The sequence below is a fragment of the Sinohyriopsis cumingii genome, chromosome 18 (assembly GCF_028554795.1).
Source record: "Sinohyriopsis cumingii isolate HCF-2022 chromosome 18, ASM2855479v2, whole genome shotgun sequence".
NCBI classification, from domain to species: Eukaryota; Metazoa; Mollusca; class Bivalvia; order Unionida; family Unionidae; genus Sinohyriopsis; species Sinohyriopsis cumingii.
In genome coordinates this window covers 89,416,072-89,437,809 of record NC_142978.1, presented here as the reverse complement: position 1 = coordinate 89,437,809, position 21,738 = coordinate 89,416,072, and the positions used below count along the sequence as shown (strand labels likewise).

Below are 21,738 nucleotides of genomic sequence, written 5' to 3'. Positions count from 1 at the left end.
GTGTTAGCTGTGAGAAAGGTATGATGGGGGGGGGGACATATAGATAGATATACAAGGGTAACGCTCTGTAGCGTTCTACTGTCATGGTGCAGTACAAACCGATTGGGTGGGAAATGTAAAGTAAAGGACTGAAAATATTCTTAGCAATCCAGGCGTAAATCTCAACATTAGAGGTAAACAACATCTTGATAGAATCATTATTTTTACTGATAGATAGAGCAGCCATTTTCATACAAATACCGCCAACTACAGGAATCAATATCAGAAAATCTCAGTTCCATAAGATTTTCGGATGATAGATTTTGATTTTGTTGATTATTATTCGTGACAAAATTAATAACAAAATAATATGTTTTACATAACTAGATTAACCATAGCTCAATTACCTTCGTGTTTACCGTATCAATCTACATTTATCCTCAATATAATATTGGGTAAGCAGCAAGAATGAATTTGTCAAACCATTAAGTGCATTTACGCTGTTGTGATTTAAAAAAAGGTGACCTTCTTTGTTCACATATCACAGAAAAAAGACCATGCATCAATTTTATCACGAGTTGCTGAAATCGTGAACAGACGGGTACGGTTTGAAACCCACGATTGGATCAGGAACCTTGGGTGATGTTAACTTGATACTATCTGTCTACAAGGAATAGAGAAGACACATGCCTGATCAAATGTAACTGCCTCGATCGCTGATCAAAGAAAAATACCACTGACCATTGTAGTCTGTTGCCTTTCATATACTAACAATCATGCGTTGACTGAAACTTTCTAATGCTATGGACACAACTGACTACATTAAACATACTACTCTGTTCACGATGTTTGGACAGTCAGGAAACTACAGTATAAGGCCAAAGAGAAATACTACATTATACAAGCTACACCAATTAATTGGGTATACAAACGTTGAAATCAGACAAAATACACCAGCTTTCATTAAATGGTCTTGGTGAATATATGATAGGTTTGTCTCTAGGACTCAGCGATAGGTAAACGTATTGTACACCTAGGTTTCAAAAGAAATTGGTAATTTGGTTTCCATGTTATAGAAATAGAAAAAGAGTATGCAAATGTGGCAAAATCTTCAACTTAAGCTACTCAAAGTATATTCTATGTATCTTTACATGGTGTCCGTGAGATAAAAACTGGACTATACCCGTCCCATTTCATTATATTTTTTTTCTTTTTCAAATCTAAGCGCAGTTTGATATTTTTGTAATTCTTCTTCAGTTACTTTAATGATTGCATGATGTAAATTCGCTGTCAAACAAAAATGGGACTATTTACCTGATTTTTGTTATTTTAAACAATTCTTCGCTTAAGTCATTTCAAAAGTCACTTATTTGTTATTATCATATTTATCTCTCATTTCTTGGTATAACGTCCAAATATGTATTCGTGTTATTTGTTGTGAACTACTTCTACGTTATATCTTTTATTGTCCTTATACATCTTTCAACAGCACCAACAGCTTTACCTTCATTGTAAATTTAGTACATTTCAATATTGTTTCCATGCAAAAATTTAAAAAATCTTTTAGCATACAATTCTCTACCCTATGTTGAGGCTTCCTTTCGTTTATGGTTTTTATCAAAATTCTTCCCCCGTATTTCTAAATGCATCAATAACATTTAGTAAATAGTTATATCCTGTTTATTTAATCTGTTAGTGCACTGCACTAGGTATCTTTCCTTAGGATGATAATAATAATAATAATAAAATACTAATACTAATACTACTAATAATAATAATGAGGACTTTGTATAGCGCCTAACCTTTAGAAGCTCAAAGCGCTTTACAACATTAGACAACACATATAAGATAAAAAACATATATAATGATATGATTACAAGAGGAAACACCATGAAATTAGAAAACATAAAAAAAACATGCTGAGAATATTTAAGGTAGGAAACATTATTAGGTCTTTAAGTTCGTTCTTGCAGTCGAAATAAGTGAGTTTTGAGAGCACTCTTGAAAGGGATCACTGTGTCTTTGTGTCTAAGTTCAGTGGGCAATTCATTCCACGTTGCTGGGCAAGGTATTGCAAAAGAACGCTGTCCATATGACTTTGTTTTCATAGTGGGAATAATGAGTATACGATTGTCAGAAGAGGAGCGTAAGTATCTTGCTGGTGTGTACACATGGGCGAGGTCATATAGGTATGTTTGACTAGAGTCCAATAGTGAAATGTAGCACAGGAAACAAAGTTTGTGTTTGATTCTGTATCGAATGGATAGCCAGTGTAGGGTACAGATCAGCGCGGAGGGTGCTCTGCTCGTGCTACTCTAAGTATGATCCGAGCAGCTGTGTTTTGAATCTTTTGAAGTTTCTGGAGTAGATATAGATGAACCAGACAGAACTGAGTTATAATAGTCCAGTCTTGAAAGTACTAATGAACACACAAGTGTTTTAGTGGCATCAACTGAAAGATATTTGCGAATTGAACTAATGCGTCTCAGCTCAAGATATGCAGCCTTGCATATGGTCATGACATGTTGGTGCAATGTGAGGGTACTGTGCGAAGTAACACCTAGGTTTCGTACTGATTGTGTGAATTTAATAATGGTGTTGCTGATATTTATTGTTTGAGTTACAGGATGTGAATGAGAAAGTATCTGTGTTGTGATCTGAATGGCCTCAGTTTTATCATCATTCATCTGCAGCTTGTTACATATCATCCATGATTTCACATCAGAAATGCACCTCTCTACACCGTGGATGGTAGTATCAACTTCAGTTGGGTGGCTAGATTTGTATATTTGGGTGTCATCAGCGTACAATTGGTGAGACACTAGACGATGATCTATGAGACTTAAAAACGACTGAGTGTATAGGATGAAGAGAACAGGTCCAAGAGCAGACCTCTGTGGAACACCACAACATAGATCAACTGGGCTGGAGTGTATTCCATTTGCAGATACAATTTGTGTCCTGTTGACCATGTAGGACTTGAACCACAGTAAGGCTGTATCATGAATGCCAAATACATGCTGGAGACGGTGAAGTAATATATCATGATCTATTGTGTCAAATGCTGCAGACAAATCAAGCAGGGTGAGGACTGTAATCTTTCGGCTATCTAAAGCAGAGAGGATGTCATAAACTACTTTTAGAAGAGTAGTTTCAGTACTGTGGCAAGGGCGATATGCAGATTGTACATTGCTAAAAAGACTGTTTGAATTCAGATGAGATACAAATTGGGATAGAACAACCTTTTCTAAGATTTTTATATGAATGGGAGATTAGAAACTGGGCGATAGTTCTTTAAATCGTTATGGTCTAGTGTTGGTTTCTTCAGCAGAGGCTTTACAATGGCAGTTTTGAAAAATGATGGGAATTCCCCAGATGAGAGAGAGGTATTAATAATATCAGTTAGTGAAGGCAATACTGGATCTACGCACTCAAGCAGCAGTGATGTTGGAATTAGATCAAGTTCACATGAATTTGGTGCACCCTTCATCAGGATTGTACGTACGAAATCCGCCGAGACAGGTTCAAATGCTGCTAATGGTTGCCGCTCAAATTCTGTATCCCAACTGTATGGTGACGACGAGTCAATTGAAATTGTGGTGTCAAGCTTATCTCTAATGGTGTGTACTTTGTCACGGAAGAAATTTGCAAACATGTCCTGAAGGTCGACTGGAGAGAAGGTAGTTGGAAGTGGTGTACCTTTGTTCCTTGACATTAGCTTGTTCATAATCTCAAAGAGCTCTTTGCAGCTGGAACTTTCCATGATTTTAGTAGTGTAGTGGGCTGACTTCACTGCATTGCCTATATTTGTGACATTCTTCTTAGCGGCTTCATAGATTTGCTTATGAATAGTGAGTCTGGTGGAAAGCCAAAGCCTCTCAGCTTTCCGGCGGTCTCTTTTAGCAGTGCGAAGCTGGTCCCTAACACTGCTATACCATGGAGAACACTTTTGAATTGATACTCTGCACCTGATAGCTGGGTCATGTTTGTCGAGCAATGAACGCAGGCAGTTATCGAGTTGTTCTGTTGTAGGAGGTAAGCAAGTTGTTAGGTTTGTTTGGATGTCATGCATTAGTTTGGTTCTATTTATCATACCGAGGTTTCTCTTAGTAGCAGACAAAGGTGGAGGGTTAGGGACTAATAAGTCAAGATGGCATATAATGCAGAGGTGATCTGATGCAAGGTCATGGAATACCAGGGAGGACCGTAGAATGTTATCATCAGGTCTATGAAGAATCCAGTCTAAAATGTGACCATGTTTGAGGGTTGGTTGGTTAATTGACTGTTTGATGGTGAAAACATTAATGGAATGATGCAACGCATAAGCGAGTTGGGTGTCTATCTCAGCAGATGTTTCATTTCTTTTGTTTTCCTAGAGTAGAACAAGAGTACATTTAACAAAAATAATAGGGCTTACAAAGAACGTTTGCAATGATATGTGGCCAGTGTCATGTCCTGTATTTAAATCAGCATATTGTGTTTGAAATAAAAATAACTTCTCCGAGCCTAATGAACGAGATTTGGCCAAATGTGACAGAAAGCTATCTTGTAAAAATACGTTATAATTTATACAAATAATTCCAGTTTGCCATCAAATAGAAGCATTGTTACTATAACCCACCTCCATCAGAAAAATCCGAAACAAAACAAACAACAATTTTAAATGGCTTCTTAAAAACCGCCCAACAGAATTAAACCTACATTGACAAGAACTCTAATTTCATGAAGAACATTTATACTCGTTCAACAAATTGCGGATCCATCATCCAATATTGCCAACATTACAAACATTTTGAAATGTCACAAAAATGCTGAACAGCTTTGATCAAATGACCTTACATGATGGCATAAATCGTTGAAATGCCCTTAGCTCTTCGATAAAATAAGGCTCAGTTAACAAAAATATTTAAACAACTTTAAAACGATTGCCCAATACGTTTTGACCATCTTTGAGAAAATGCATGTAGACATAATGTCTTATTTTTTCATTATGACGCAAATTATGCTAATATGTGATAAATGCAAAAATTGTACAAAAATGTCAAAGTAACCTTGAAATAGTTGTTTCCAAAGCAAGAATTCAGCTGCATTCCATCTAGAATAACGTATCCCTCAAATTTAAGCTGTAAGATGTTACAAGCCATGTTTGGTAATTTTTTAAAATACATTTACTATTTTTTACGTGAGTTTCTACTCGCATCGTTTCCCTGTGACATGCTGAGATTAATGGCATGCATGCATAGTAGCAAGATTTAAGAACATAATGATGTTACATGTGAATTTTCGAAGGACATCCTCCTATGTGATTGATGCACGGTAGTAAGATTTTGAAACATTGGCTATATCAGTAGACACTATTCACGCAAGCTCTCTTATTATTCCCAAGAAGGTGGGTGTGCTTGTAAAAGAGGAGGCCTCAATTAGTTCATGTTATGTGCGACAACAATTATGGATAAAAGGGATAACTTATAACCTTTCATCAGAACTGTTTTCCCTCACAATTCACGTTTTACATAAATGATACAACAATCCTTCTTGAGTGTTAGCATGCACTCTGGCTTTGGCACTGTAAAAGACTAGGTATGCATGCTGCGACTAGTTAGTGGTTATACATTAGAACGTGTAAGCAAACAAAAATTAAATGTGTGTTATTATTCATATGCCAATGAACATCAAATATGTGACTTCATGACCATTTTGCATCATGGTAAGATTATGTATTTCTTTTCTGGTGGCAATGATGACGTCACTACTGTTAAAGATTTTTTCTTTCTTAAAGTTTGCAAGTTGGGCATGAGGTGGGATGGTGGGATATAATCAACATATATATGGAAGTAAGCACTGGATTCATTGGAGAACCTTTCATGAATTGTTCAATCATCAATATAATACTTTTCTGACTTTGTCAATTACCAAAAGAATTAATGTGAAATTATCAGTCATCAAGGTAACACCTGTCCAAATTTGTCAGTTATCAATATAATACTTGTTATTACGTGTCAGTCATCTATAGAATACCTGCAATGAATTTGTCAGTTACGAACATGAAATCACTGCAAAATGAACTATTATTATTCATCACTTGAGCAAAATCTGAATGCATAAGTAACCACTTACATAACAAAACAGCACATATTAATGATTCGTATGAATAACATATTTATTATTGATAAGTGTAGCAAGATACTACCTTTTAAAATGTTTAAAGTATTTTGAACAGGTGCTAACAATAGTTATTTTTTGTATTGCGTTTCATAATTATTTTGTTGACATTATACAATGAGTGTTGTGTTCGCTTTTACATGACACAGTTCTCGACCGATTCTTTACGATGATAGAAGATGGTAGTGATAGCAAGGGCACTCATCCACAGCTCTGTTGAATATTAATGAAGATGGGTACTCCGTTTGGACTCTGGGGTCTGGTAAAATTCTCAGAGCTGTATCACGGTGCTCATACAATCTGTCTTTCATTTGAGTAATAGCAATACCTCTAGATGAATCGCTATTAAGTCTTCTTTTCCTGCTTAGAAATATACTTTTGTCACGAAAAGTTTAGTTCTATTTCGAAAACTTTACAAAAGTCACTGATTTTGATAATGTATATTGATTATTTTTTCATGGAGTACAAATTTGTGTATTTGGAAGATTTAATAAATCTTTATAATTCCAACATTTATTTTGGAATCTACATATAATAGATTGTATAGCAGCAATGCATAAAAAATATTTTATCTGTACAAATAATTCTCTTAGGATTGTTTCATATCTTTATACAGATGTATGTATCCATCTAACCCTTGTATGATTGTATTATATCTTCATCATATCTTTATTCAGATGGCTGTATCCCCATAACTTTGTATGACTGTATCACATTTATATACATATGACTGTATTCATACAATTGTTAGGGATTGTATCATATCATTATATATGTTTGTATCCGCATAACATTCTATGATTGTATTGTATCTTTATACATATAACCGTATCTTGTTATATATATATATATATATATATATATATATATATATATATATATATATATATATATATATATATATATATATATATATATATATATATAGTGTGTTCAAGTACTGTCCTACTTTGTACATTGCAAAGGTCACCTGCAAACAATATATGACATGACTAAGGTGTGCTGAGTAGTTCGTACTCTCTGTCTTTGTCTCTGCATGGCTCTGTCTCTCTCTCTCTGTCTCTCTCTCTCTCTCTCTCTGTTTATGTCTCTAATCTGTCTTTCTATCTGGCTATCTCTCTCTCTATCTATCTATCTATCTATCTATCTATCTATATATATATATATATATATATATATATATATATATATATATATATATATATATATATATATATATATATATATATATATATATAGTTTATGACCTTTTCTCCACTCTTGTACCCTAGAACATTTTATGACAAAGCTAACTGATATACACTTGAGTATATGACAGTGTTTGCTAAAATAGGCTAGATATATAACAAAGCATAACAACCACTAGCTGCTATGTCTCTATGAAGATCTTGCTTAAAGTCATTTCAAAAAGCTTAGATGTTGGAAAGAGGCAGCAAACCGTTTAATATTCTAATTTATCATGCTATTATAATAATGTATTTTAGGATGTATCTGCATATATATTTACCCATATATACGTATTTGAGAGAGAGAGAGAGAGAGAGAGAGAGAGATCTTGCATCAAGATATTTTGCCTTTACAATACATTGCACGTTTAACTGATTGCAAACAAGAAAGATAAGTTGTATTTAAATAGCTCGGTTACCCTCTTTAAATGAAACATTATTATTATTATTATTATTATTATTATTATTATTATAAGAAACAAGAAGTTAATCAATGAAAGTGACCTTTATTTGCTTAATTACAGCGGCACCAAGGATCATATTATTTTAAACATTCTGTACTTCGATTGTTAAGCAGGTTTATGCATTCATATTGGAAACACTATCATATTGCAGCAAGTCATTGGTAAAAAGGTCCTAGTGGAGTTTTCCCCGCGGCTTGTTACGATGGCCAGCATAATAAAACTAAGGAAAATGGTTTCGGCAAATTAACGTAATATCTTCAGCAGATTTAGTGGAGGAATTACTATTTTTTCAATAATGTAAGCAACATATGTTGTAGTCAACAGTTCAGTGATCAAGGTTACAATGACCACAGTGAGATAGAATCTTTTATATGTGATGTGTTCTTCGGTGTCTTTTTGCAACAAACTGGTTGCTCTTGGTGTACACTTAAACAGATGGTTATGACTTTTTGTCTTCGTTACTCCTTTAATATGCCTCATTAATGTTGTTTCTAAGAAAGGCCTTTAAAAATGTTATAAAGTATACGGATTTTGAATGATAATTTAGGTAAGCATCAAAACTTTAAGAAAATGTGAAGTTTTAATTGCGTGATGTTGAACATCACAAACTGTTTTCATTATCAACATATTATCTCTTGATGTCTGCAGTTTCCAGATAAGAAGAAACAAACTGTTGTTTAACGTTAGCTTGTGGCGTGCGTTTCAGAGTTGCCATAAACAACAAATTAAAATACCCAACATGATATATCAATGCCACAAGTGTCGTTGTTTTGAAAAGGATGAAATCCAAGTGATGCTATCCTACTGATAGCAATGGTGAACCAGACGACCATTGGATCCATTGGATCCAAATAAAATGAACTTTAATCAGCAGTATATGCATGATGATTTTCTACAGAATGGTAAGCTATGTTATGAACGTCAACATTGTTATCGCTAAATCTCTCTTTTTAGAGTGTGCAACACCAGAAAGGAGATTTTAACAATTATAACATTATATTTACACAAAGAGCGATCCCGTTTGACATGTCATTAGATGTTGGCTTTATACAAAAGGTTTATGCTGTTATATAAAACAATGCCAGAACATTATGCATCAGCTGATACTAATGACTGCAGCTTTCAGGCACTGTCAATTCAATATAAATCAGTATAAAACTTGGAAAAACACTTCTGATTTCTCTGCAGCAGGCTGAGCTAATTTTGCAATGTGATAAGGTGCGAACAGCGCTAATGATATCAAAGAAAAGCTTGATTCAAATGGAGAATAATGAAAACATATTTATTTTAATGTATTATTATACATTCCACTGTGTGAAAGTACTAAACAAGAATTAAAGGAATTAAATTGCACCAAGCGGTGATTCACTAAGGTTGTATCGATTAGATCATTGATCCGTATCCATGAATCCTAGATCGGACCTTCCTATATAAATTTCAAAATATTAAGACCCATGACCCAAAAAGTCATATTATTTTCAGCAAAACGGTGTTGCCACTGTTAACGATTCACTTTAAATACATCTTATAAGTTCCATATAAACAATTACATGACTGATAGATTTTGAATATCATTTAAAGGATGTCACCACTTTGAACACTGATCTTTAATAATATAACGCATGTTTTAAGGAACTAGAATTAAATAATAGAAACAAACATCGATAGTGCATGTTTGTCTCATCTTGCTGGGTATCTTCATGGGGTTTTATGTCGAAATTCAAGGATAATAGTGATGATGCTCACACTTTTCATGGTATTATCAGTAAAAGCATATTTATTAACCCTCACTGTATCTTTACATTAGCTTTCGATTCATTGGTAAGAGAATGTTGAATATCTTTGTCTTTGGTGTATAGACTGGGTGCAAAAATATACATTTTCATTTGTCAAAGACATCAGATACCCAGACTATAACCAGCTATCAGTTTATGTTTCTATAAGGATACGACACTGGCGTCAACATTTCCAATTTTAACCTATATGCTTGATAAAAATGCTATGGGTAAAATGGTGTCCAAAATTAGAAGATATGTTATTTTTATCTTCGTAACAACTGCACTATTTATATATCATTTCACTTTAAAATGTTTTACAAATTGTATGGACTCGCTGGCTTAGAAACTGGTATCGCCTGGTGGTTAAAATATCTGATCAATGATCCTATAACCGTGAATTTGAAAACTTCTATAGTTGTAATATTTGAAAATACAGGAATAACACTTCATAAAACCTAAGTGTACCAAGTATTTTCATCCACCGGAAGCAGACCTGTATCTCAAAGCCACTGATTATCTTGACTCCATTCTTAGTTGGAAAATTAGCTAGAGTACTAAACGTTAACTTGAGTAAATACATGTTCCAAAATAATACCACTAAAGGTAGCCAGTAGTTGTTATTGTCTACGAAAAAGATACGTAGACAATAAATGCTGATGATTTGGTGATGTTATGATCTATCGCTATCGATATGTATCATCCAAGGATTGGATCGACAATGATATCCGCAAACTAATATAGACTGACGTTATTATTTATATTTGAGATATATCTCGGTCCCACATAAAACTTTTTCCAATTCAACACAATACAAATCAACAATACAGAGTTTCCCATGATTCTTAGGCTCAGATGTGTCCATATCATTATTACTTTTCAGTCATGCATGTGGAATAGTGTTTTTATTATTGTAGTAATATCTTAAAATGGATGGCGATATTTGGGTAAATCCTCCGGAGACATAAACAAGAATTAAACCAATCAGTAGAAATTCACTTTGATTAAGAGTCCACGTATAATTTAAATTCACCACTCCTCAGGTAGTGAAATTATTTATGGCGCAGAAGAGTCAACAATGTCACTAATCCTCCAGATAATTAAAAACGTCCTGTCTGTGACATACCTTGATATATGTATTAGGCTTTATATAGGCATGCTGGAATGGAAGGGTATTATGTAAAGTCATCTACTCTGTGATTTTCTAGTAAATGCCGATGACGTGAATGCTTTGTTTCAGCATTTCTTGCCCAAGCAACACTTTGAAGGCAAGCAATATCAAGTTCTTGCCAAAAGACATGCAAAGATATCTGATCCTGTCTGATCGGATGACAGTAATTGAGCTGCATCACTCTGGCCATAAGTGCAGCACCGCGTCCTAAATGAGGTGCATGCCTTTACTGTGCCTAGTGACAAAAGTACCTTTGAGTTAAATCACAACAGCATAAGTGTAAGTGTATTACTGATCTAGACCAATTTCTTGTATATATTTTGATTATGCAATATTAAATTTACAATACATGTCACTTTTGATGAGTAAAAATCAAGGTAATGCAGATAATAAATGCAAAGTGAATGGTGAAACAAATTTCATTTCCACGTCTATATTGTCACGAAGAAAAGACAATATAAAAAAAACTACTTGAATGATAAAAAGCAGTTGAATGTACTGATCCAATTGAATGAATTGGTTAGTTTCAAAAATTTATGCAATCGTATGTACTTCTAAGACAAAGGTTGTTCTTTCTATCACTCAAAATAATATCCCATCAATATCGTGTTTACCACTAAATATGATATTTATTGTACTATTGGACTGCAAAGATTACGCTGTCACTTTCATTGTGTTTGTTTTTACACACACCACACACTTCGAAACATAGGAGGCTTCTCGTGCAGCGATGCTCTAAGGATTTTATTAACCTTTGTAGTCAAGATATATAAGTCTGGTAGATGTTTAGTAAATAGTTTTGTATGCATTGTCGTGGCAGTAGCAGGCGAATAGAATATTGAGATTGTAGATCCGTCCATATGTCTTTTCATGACATACTTTTACATTTAGGTCATTTTCGTGGAGTATCCGTCTTTCATGAACATTCATTTATTATTGACAGTTGACTTTTGAGATGTCCAGTGGTTGTCATCACTTTTATCCTAGATATCTGGATGAATTGCAGAATTTAATGAATTCCTTCCGCATGCTAAATCAGTTCGTGTGACAATGAATGATAAAGTTTACTCATTTTTCATTTGCCCTTTGAACATTTCTGGAAAATATGTCAAAATAGAATTTCAGGTTGAGATTCTTACTATTTAAGCAAGGTTTCAATAAAGGATAGCATACGTCTGTGACCTTTTTTTATCAAGGCTGTCAAATTTTAACTGCCAAAGGTATTCTGATAGAACTTTACACGGGTATGCATCTCATCATACATTATTCATGCGTCTTACTCAAATTTCAAGGTTCATTTTTAGAGGAAAGGTCATGATACGGATATATCATTTGCAGCTGTATTTAGTTTATGTTCTGTTCTTCTAATACTCGTACATTAATGCTCATACTTTAAGTCAATGATTTGAAAGGAGGTCACTTTCCATGTCTCCACATAAATTCGCAGTACTATCTTACTCTAGTAAGTCTTGATCATTTTAGAATATTTGTAACCTCAAGGAATAAAGAATAATGATTCTGCATATGTTTTTATTAATCACTTTTGTCGTTTTGAAGAATTACATGTATATCACATAATCTCGTAGTGTATCTCTTCTTATTATACTAAACTTCACTTGTGCTTTTGAGATTGATGTCAGATTTATCATTCTATCATAGCAGCTTTTAGCTGTTATATAGATGATTCAACACGTCATTAATTTGCCATACTGCTGCATTGTGTTCTGGCTTGATTTGAAGGGATCGGTAGAGAACCAGAAGAGCTCTGCGTAGATCTCCTTCTTGTCTAAGACAGTATGCAAGTAGATTCAGGCATGTATCACGAAATAATGTTCGCTCGTTAGTGCATGCCCAGGCTAGGTTACTTAGAGACATTTGTCTTTGCCTTAACATCTTTAGGGCTGAGTAGGTATGATACTGAAGAAAGTACAGGTAGGGTCTGGCATCCACCACTGCCCAATCATACCAGTAGGGTTTGTCTGGATCTCCGAAGGAAGGATCAGAACCTACGGAACGCAACATCTCATAGTTGAGGGGAGGCAGAGCGATGTGACTCTCTGATGGTAAATATGTAACAGATACAGCTATACATGATTCAAACATCTGGCTAGTTGTCATGTTTTCCGACAGAATTTTCTCCATGGTTGGAACCTTTAGATAGTTATCACTTGGAAACCTAGCTGATACTTCAGATACATAGTGCACTAATTCCTTCTCTACAGTACTTAGCACTGCCTCTGCAAGAGCTAGATATCCCAACTTGAGATAGAACCCAGCAAGTTTGAGTTTCCCTGATGAAATATCAGATCCTGTTCCATGAAGGAGGAAATTATGTGCATTATCGATATGTTCAAGATGAAAGTTTTGTGATGCTAAACATGATGATGCCAATTGGCAGCCAATGTGACTGGCGAGAAACCCAGTCAGTACAGACAGTACGTCCTTCATATGTCTGCTGCTTGTCTGGAATCCATGGATCAGTGTGAACATAAGACCATGTGCTACATTTTGGCCAGACAATTTCAGGAGCTCTTCGTAACCCAGTCTGAGGACATGGTATACTACGATGGCAATAATAGTTTCAACTTTGAACTCAGGTATTTCATCCCGTGTCACTATCACTAAATGTTCCATATCACTTGGTATCTCCTGCAAAGTAGAAATTCTACTACAAGCATTAGACAGTGCTTGTCCAAGTTGATCACAATCGGTCGTCACCAGATATTTGAATTCCATATCAGTTAGACTGACCAATAACTTGTACAGCTTCTGCCTCACAAGTCCCGTCATTTTCCCTAGAAACATATTTTCCTGGGGAATGAAATAATTTGGGCAACGTCCGACTTTAACCCAGTCACACATTTGTTTCAAAAGTAACTTTAAGCAGAACAGCATTTTATTTGGTTTCCAGCATTCCTCTGTTGTATTATCTATCAGGTAGAACAATGCAGTCTTGCAATGGTAAGTACTAAGATATTCCCCAATGATAGGTTCGATAAAACATTTTTTGATGATTTTAATCAAAGTGTAACAAGCCATTTGTGTGTTGTTCAGTCTCCACATCCGCTCTCTCTCAATTGAAGTAAAGGAAATTCTAAATTCAAGACCTTTCTCTTTGCTTTCAACAAATCCAACCGGAACTAGAAATACCCTCGTCTTAAGGATATTCTCCAAACGATGACGCGAAATCCAGTTAGATCTTCTCGTCCTAAACAGCCACGTTATAGTTTCCTGTAGCCAACTATTTACTCTAATACCAAAAATCTTATCAACATTGAAAAAATGAAATGCTCTAGCCACTGCTGGCCCATGCCTGTCACCATCATTATCTAGAACAAAACGTGAAGAATTTAATACTATCCGCCCATTACAGTCAGCATCTAACATGGTGTTTAGGTCTATATCTCCTCTGTGCACAGGTGTAAAGCCATATTGAGTCCATATTAGCTGCTGTAGCTTAAAATACCCAGGGGGCGTATGCTCGTCAGTTACCACAAGGAAATTTGCAATTCCAGGGACTGCATCTTGCATGTTGGTGATTGCTAGGATGCATGTATTAAAATGCACTATATCAAGATCTGATTGCAGGCCTGGTGTAGTTGACCCTTCAATTTGACTGCCAAATATCTTATAGTAGAATTTGTTGAAAACATCTGTTTGTCTGAAATTTGTGCTCATGAATGATTGCAGTTGTTCAAACTGTTTCCATGTGTTCTTCCTTCTGCAGCGGATCCTTTCATTGACTCGAAGTTGATGCAATATTTCCATAAGAATCAAAGAGACCTGAGATAAGGTATCTGCTGTGTCTCTGTGTGCCATAGCTTCTGAAATAGTAAACAATGTAATAATAATAATAATAATAATAATAATAATAATAATGATGATGATGATGATGATGATGATGATGATCATGACTAAGTGGATCCTCCAATTAAAGACCATAATTCTGACCCTCATATAAATTGGATCCCATTAATTTGGCTAAATTTTGCTTTGTTTTACTACTTGTTTTTATTTCAGTTTAGTTTTGCAATAATGAGAAATAATTATAAAATAGTTTGCAGCTAAATACTCTGTTTGTGATGATATTGTGTATAATTGCATCTGTGGAGTCAACTTCTTCTAAGCTGTGCAAATCACATTTTTATGATTTTCCTTGCCGGTATTATGCTGAGCAACCACTCTAAGATAATAATAATAATAATAATAATAATAATAATAATAATAATAATAATTATTATTATCGCTGTGGTATCTGCTGTGTCTCTGTGTGCCATAGCTTCTGAAATAGTAAACAATGTAATAATAATAATAATAATAATAATAATGATGATGATGATGATGATGATGATGATGATGATGACTAAGTGGATCCTCCAATTAAAGACCATAATTCTGACCCTCATATAAATTGGATCCCATTAATTTGGCTAAATTTTGCTTTGTTTTACTACTTGTTTTTATTTCAGTTTAGTTTTGCAATAATGAGAAATAATTATAAAATAGTTTGCAGCTAAATACTCTGTTTGTGATGATATTGTGTATAATTGCATCTGTGGAGTCAACTTCTTCTAAGCTGTGCAAATCACATTTTTATGATTTTCCTTGCCGGTATTATGCTGAGCAACCACTCTAAGATAATAATAATAATAATAATAATAATAATAATAATAATAATAATTATTATTATCGCCTCTACAGTGTTCATGCATGTATAGAAACAACAGTGGTGCTTTTATATAAGAGTCTCTCAATATACGAAAATGTTTTTATGTACAAGTTTTTTTATTTAATATAAGGTCCATCGATGGACCAGAAGGTTGACTTTTATAAACGTGTATGTGTTTTGTATGTATGTAACGTAAAGGTCCATCAATAGACCAGAAGGTTGACTTTTATGGACATGAAAGTGTTCTTTATGTAAAGTAAATGTTTAAATAGATATTAAAAAATGGCTTTAATCGACATGTAAGTGTCCTTTATGTAAAGTAAATGTTTAAATGAATAAGAAATTTGGTTTTAATCGACATGTGTGTGTGTGTTCTTTATGTAAAGTAATGGTCCATCGAGTGCTATTTAGGAGAGGCGAAGTATGGAGCTGTGATATATATGTTAAATTAAGAAAAGGGATTACTGATTTGGTTCATTATAGGCAGGTGTACTTACATCGAGGTGTCAAGTAAGATAGATTGTAGACTACCCCAAATGGTCTTGTCGACGCCAATAAATTAGATACACATCCATTCATGCTTACAGCAGATAGCCAGTTTATGTATGTTTCAACTAAGATAGATTTGGTCTACCTTGAGGCTTCTTACTGACACCAGCACATACATTGTATACATGTAAATTCATACCTACAGTCATGTACATTAAACATTTATGGAATATAAACATAATCTTGTATTGGTAAGTCATGTTGTTACTTATTTTGGGCCGGATTACAAAGCAATTACAGCTTATGGTAGATGATGTTTGTCCATCTGTCTGTTTGCAAATACATTAACATTCAGGTTATGGTGTATGTTCAGATTAGTCTGTATTGCTCATAGTGTCACACAAGTTGGCAAGCAGATGTGCCATGTACATCTTTAGCTCAAGATATGAGCACGGTGATCCATATTTCTTTGCCCAGTGATTTGTTTGTCCTCCGCATGTATCTCATTAATTCAAAGTTCATATGAAACACAGTAGTCTTGTGTATACAACCATCTTAAGTGAAATATAATTTACTGTAAGCTACATGGTCTTGTGATTGCGCATACCTTTGTGTTGAGCTTTTTGACTCTAGATTTTTTTCAGACATTATTACTTGTATAAACAAATAACGTGAATTGTTTATAATCCGCATATATCTGATTAATTCAAGGTTCATCAGAAATATAGTATTCTTGTGTATACAACAATCTTAAGTGAAAGCTAGTTTACTGTAAGCTACATTTTATGGTCTTGTGATCGCGCGATATTTGAGAATTTTGTGATTATTGGTAGCAAATAAGTTTTAGATTCATACCCATTTCCTTGTGAAATTTGGGACAAATTAATAAACAATGGGGCGGGAGGGCGGACTCCAAAGTTGCCCTTAATATCTTTTCTAAAGGCTACCTCACACACACACACACACACACACACACACACACGCACAAACACACACACACACACCTACCTTACTGTCCACGCTCCTAACCGGGCCCTAAAACTATTTAACTGTATTTACAATTACTTTAGAACAATAAAAGTCTCATGTTTGTATCTAGGGTCAGATTATCTCTTTTACCTAATGTTTTCTCGATGTACACAATGTTGTATGCTGTAATAAATCCATTTAGTATTTTGGTCCGTAGACAGTAGGTATTGATTTCTTATATTCCCAAGGTAAACATATTAAATAGTTAAAATGTTGACGTATCTTCAAGGAGAAATGATAAAGTGCGCCTACATTTCATATTTAATATCAAAGGATTATTGTTCCGCACAATCTGTATCGGTCTTCCCATCATACATACCGAACAATTAGATGTCGTCACCATCATTGTCATAACCATTTAATTTAAAATGTTATATATATATATATATATATATATATATATATATATATATATATATATATATATATATATATATATATATACAATTTTGTGACAATGACAATTTTAGCTGTCAGTGCCAATTTCGGTTCATTGTAATGTATTTCCTGATGGGGGCTGACTAATTTGATTGACTGAGTACTGGATAGATGGATTGGTTGAAGGGGTGGAAAGGTGAATAGGGTAATTAATTAATCTAAGGGAATGTCTCTCAAGAGACTTACTGGACATGGTGAAGTAATTGTAAAGTTACCTGTCTCCCATCCCAGACTTCCAAATTCGATTCATTGCATTGTATTTCCTAACTGGTTGGGAAATTATTCAAGTGATTATTCGATGGGTGGGAACTGATTATTCATGGGAAATGATTTTCAAGTGACTTTCCTGATGTGGTTGTGGAACTGCTCAACCCTTGGGGTTGAGTAGGAATGCTTATTTGGAAGCAGTTTTGGCAGTTCAGCTACCTTCGCTGATATATGATACTAATAATAAGTTACAAATGCAGGCAACACTACATACGTTGTTTAAATAATAAAATACCTTGATGGGGGTCAATATCTGATACAAACAACACTCAGTGATCCATGTTTGGAAAATGGCTAGTTAGCGTGTAGTCTCATAAATAATAACTAATCCGCAGGTAACTTCATTGCAGATTACTGCTTATATAGCTCGGATAGAGCTATACAAAATGTAACTTACCTTGGTATTAATCGCTATCCTCCAAATTCTGTACGTTCCCCCCAAACCCCATATGCGTATTTCTTTAAAATCTTTTGTCACCTTAGGTTTCTCGTGCACATAATTTGAAAGCTACGACATGCAAGCTATCTCTCGAACGTATGTCTGTTCATGTTCGTAGCTGTCAACATAATTATATTTTCCTGTCTCTATTCTGTCCTGCCCCACAAAATAATCAGTTATATTTATGATTAGAGGTTGTTCAGTGTTAGATAAAATACCTGAATCGAAATTACCCTCGTGACGATATGTGTTCTAGTAACCTGTGGAATTTTTGATCCTCATATCTTTAGTCCTAACGCCGTCGTTATGTACATAAAGTCGTATATGCCAAATCACCTGAATAATACCGAATCCTGAAAGATATTGGTCCTAAACATCACTGTGTACCTTTAAAACTATATAATATTGACGATTCATCACATTAGGAGATAGGTAATTTCTCCCTCAAACTGAGAAGAAGGCCATTTTCACATGCATGCGAATTAATCCATTGATAGACGACATCTGTGTATCGATAGTTTGCCCATTTTAACTGGACGACGGGCAACCTGGCAGTTTCTCCTATATGCGATCACCAAAATTTACCTTTTTTTAACAAGGCACACTAAAGCCAAGTCAGCTTATAAATCACAAATGTAGATACTAACAGAAAGCTTGATTTGCGATCTGTTTATGTGTGTGATTTTCGTAAAAATATCTAGAGATTCAATAAATTTATTTTAACTTCCAAACACCTTATTAAGTCAACGGTCAATCTGCCAGCTGACAACAAATATGGTGACTGATGGCGCCATTCGGAAACTATCTATGTCAGTCGAGAGCTGGAACACAAGATTTTGATAACTTTACAAGTTGTAAATAGAATAAGGCAGCACCATGATGTGTCGGATACAGTAGGTGATCCGTATGTAAAATTATTCTAGATTGCTTTGTTCCAAATATAAATAAATGATATACGAAATGCAGGAAAAAAGGTCAAGCATATTATTTATGTGTGTACAACTTATTTCAGATGTTTGGTTTTTTTATATAAAAAAAAACAACATATTTTACTTCCTTCCAAATTTTAGTAAGATTAGAAGAATGGTGAAAATTATGAAAAACTGTGGTGTTTTAAGTGCCAGTACAGTATTATTGCATTTATTTTCTTTTAAGAAAGCAATGGTCTTAACTTAAGCTAACATAAATCGTTCAAGTATATACTATTATGCTAAAGTAAGGTTTTCCATGTTAATGTCAAACGTTTTGCTACAACATAGCAAATACATCCATGCTATTAAGACACAACCTCACGTCAATCTATTTCAAATTCAGATCTATCTTGAATATCCAGATTTAACAGGCATATATAGCAGGCCATGTTATCGTTGAAGTTTTCTTCAGCACCTAATCTATATCTTTAACAAAGTTTATCGTTGTTTAACATAATATCAAACTTATTCTGTCTGACGCAACTGCGTGTAAACTCGCTTCAATTTATATCTTACACATATATGTAGTTCAGTGTTAAAATTGTAAATACAATTTTTAATTAGACAGAAAGTGGTATAAAGGGCATATATTAGTGTAAAACCTGTCTTAGTGAAAACTTCCCATATAAAGGACATTTTCATATAAAGGACATCCTTTATTAACCTCCTCTCCACAAGTTTACTTACATGATAACTTGTCCATAAAAGTAAATTTTGTGATTCCACCAGTTTTCTTTATAAAAATAGTATTTTATCATGTTTATACTTTTGATACTGTTACAATGTAATTTTTAGGAATTTTTAGAATGTATGATTTTTGGAGTTGTAATTTGAATTCATATAATTTTAATAAAATTATGATTTATTTTGGAATTGTAATTTAAATTCATATAAGAAAGAAAAGGATTATTAGAATTTCGGTGTTATCTGATTCTTCTATGGAGAGTTTAACAACGCCATCAGTACTACAGCTTTTGGAGGCCCCGAGTGGCCGAGTGTTTTCTAAAGCGCTTTCCGTTACGGATCACTGCCATCTCACCACTGACTGCGTGGGTTCGAGTCTCGGATTCGGCTAATGTGGGTATGTGAGATAGCTTGCCGGTAGCTTCTCGTGGGTCGGTGGTTCTTTCCGGGGTTTTCCCTGGTTCTTCCTCCACCATTAATACTGGCCTCCATGTATAGCCTATCGTGTGCTGAAAAATGGCGTTAAACCCTACAACAACAACAACAACAACAACTACAGCTTTGTATCATAAAATAATTATATGCCATTATTCATTGTATAATGTGGTTCTACGCCAACTTCATTATAAGACAACACATGTCTCTAATAAAACTATATCCATTACAAGCTATGATTTACGAATTCCTAGACATTAGTGTAAGCAAAAGCTAATCAGTTTCTGAGTGTACAAGAGCGGTTCTGACGAAACCAGGTATCACTGAAGCATGAGGGTCATGCGTAATCCAACGGCAAATTGAAGCTGGAGATTGTAAGGCATGCCCTATTACAACAAAGCCGACGTCTCGCAGAATAGAAATCGGGTCTATATACCCTACGCTCCCACGGCTTCGTTAAGAATTGCTGTACACTTAGACCTCGACTTTCTGTTTTCCAGTTCGATCCCAGTACATATGAACCATGTAACGCCTATATCGCTAGAGAGACCCCACCGTCTAAAAGGGACCAGAATGACATCTTCTTTCTCTCTCTCTTTCGATCAACGACCACATTATTATGGGAATCAGAATCATTAACTTCCCTTTTCAATTGTTTCATGAAATTACCATTTTGGTCTTGCCTAAAATACGCGAGGGGCCCAAATCGCTCTGTGGTTCATTAGGTAAGAACCAAATGTTGAAACACAATAATCTACAAGAATAAGATGGGCATTTTTCAAAACGTACTAAGAGAAAACGCAAGAGTAATGGAATGTAACAATTTTTGTAACTGAGGTTAATATGCTTGAAACGTGTGAAAGGAATGAATTTAGTTTCTTTCTTGCATATAATGCTTTTTTGCATGGTTTTAATTGAATGCTATTTTTGAACACATTAATTTGTATTTGAGACGAAAGCGTAATACGTGTACATTATATAACGCAACAGACTATGTTAACTATATCCGGTTTTGAGAAAATATTTGGGAACATCAACACCACGTAAGTGTCCTTCCAACTGTATGAAAAGATGTTAATTTTATTGTTATGTACACAACTTTTAGGATACATCTTACAACATGGCATGTGTAATCGCAGTGGATGCATATTTCCAACAACATTTGATATACTAACGGTACCAGCGTCATAATCACTAGTGCAACCTCAGACGTTTCCGGCAACGTAGTTCTTTTATTGCACAAATTAGTCAAGTTAACATGTAAACCTGAAACATGCTTGAAGAAGTTAGGTATAACCGTTCTAAGAGCTATGGCATTATTCCCCTGTATTCTCTATTGAATTAAATATCCTGTGAAACAAATCTTGTTTCAATCACACTTACATTGTCCTACCAAGTAATAAATCGATAGATACAGCTTATGTGACCTAGTGGTTAGAGCGTCCGCCTCGGATGCGAGAGTTCATGGGTTCGAACCCCGGCCGAGTCAAATCAAAGACTTCTAAAAATGGTACTAGCAGCTGCCTCGCTAGGCGCTCAA

General features: G+C 34.6%; 1 protein-coding gene across 1 annotated transcript; it reads right to left on the bottom strand.

The window, feature by feature from the left end:
* Positions 1–12,200: 12,200 nt before the first annotated feature.
* On the bottom strand, positions 12,201–14,596 carry LOC149777407 (uncharacterized). The gene has a single exon (XM_089941392.1). It carries the CDS (start codon positions 14,594–14,596, stop codon positions 12,443–12,445), a length of 2,154 nt encoding a protein of 717 aa, XP_089797518.1. The 3' UTR covers positions 12,201–12,442.
* Between the last annotated feature and the right edge of the window lie 7,142 nt (positions 14,597–21,738).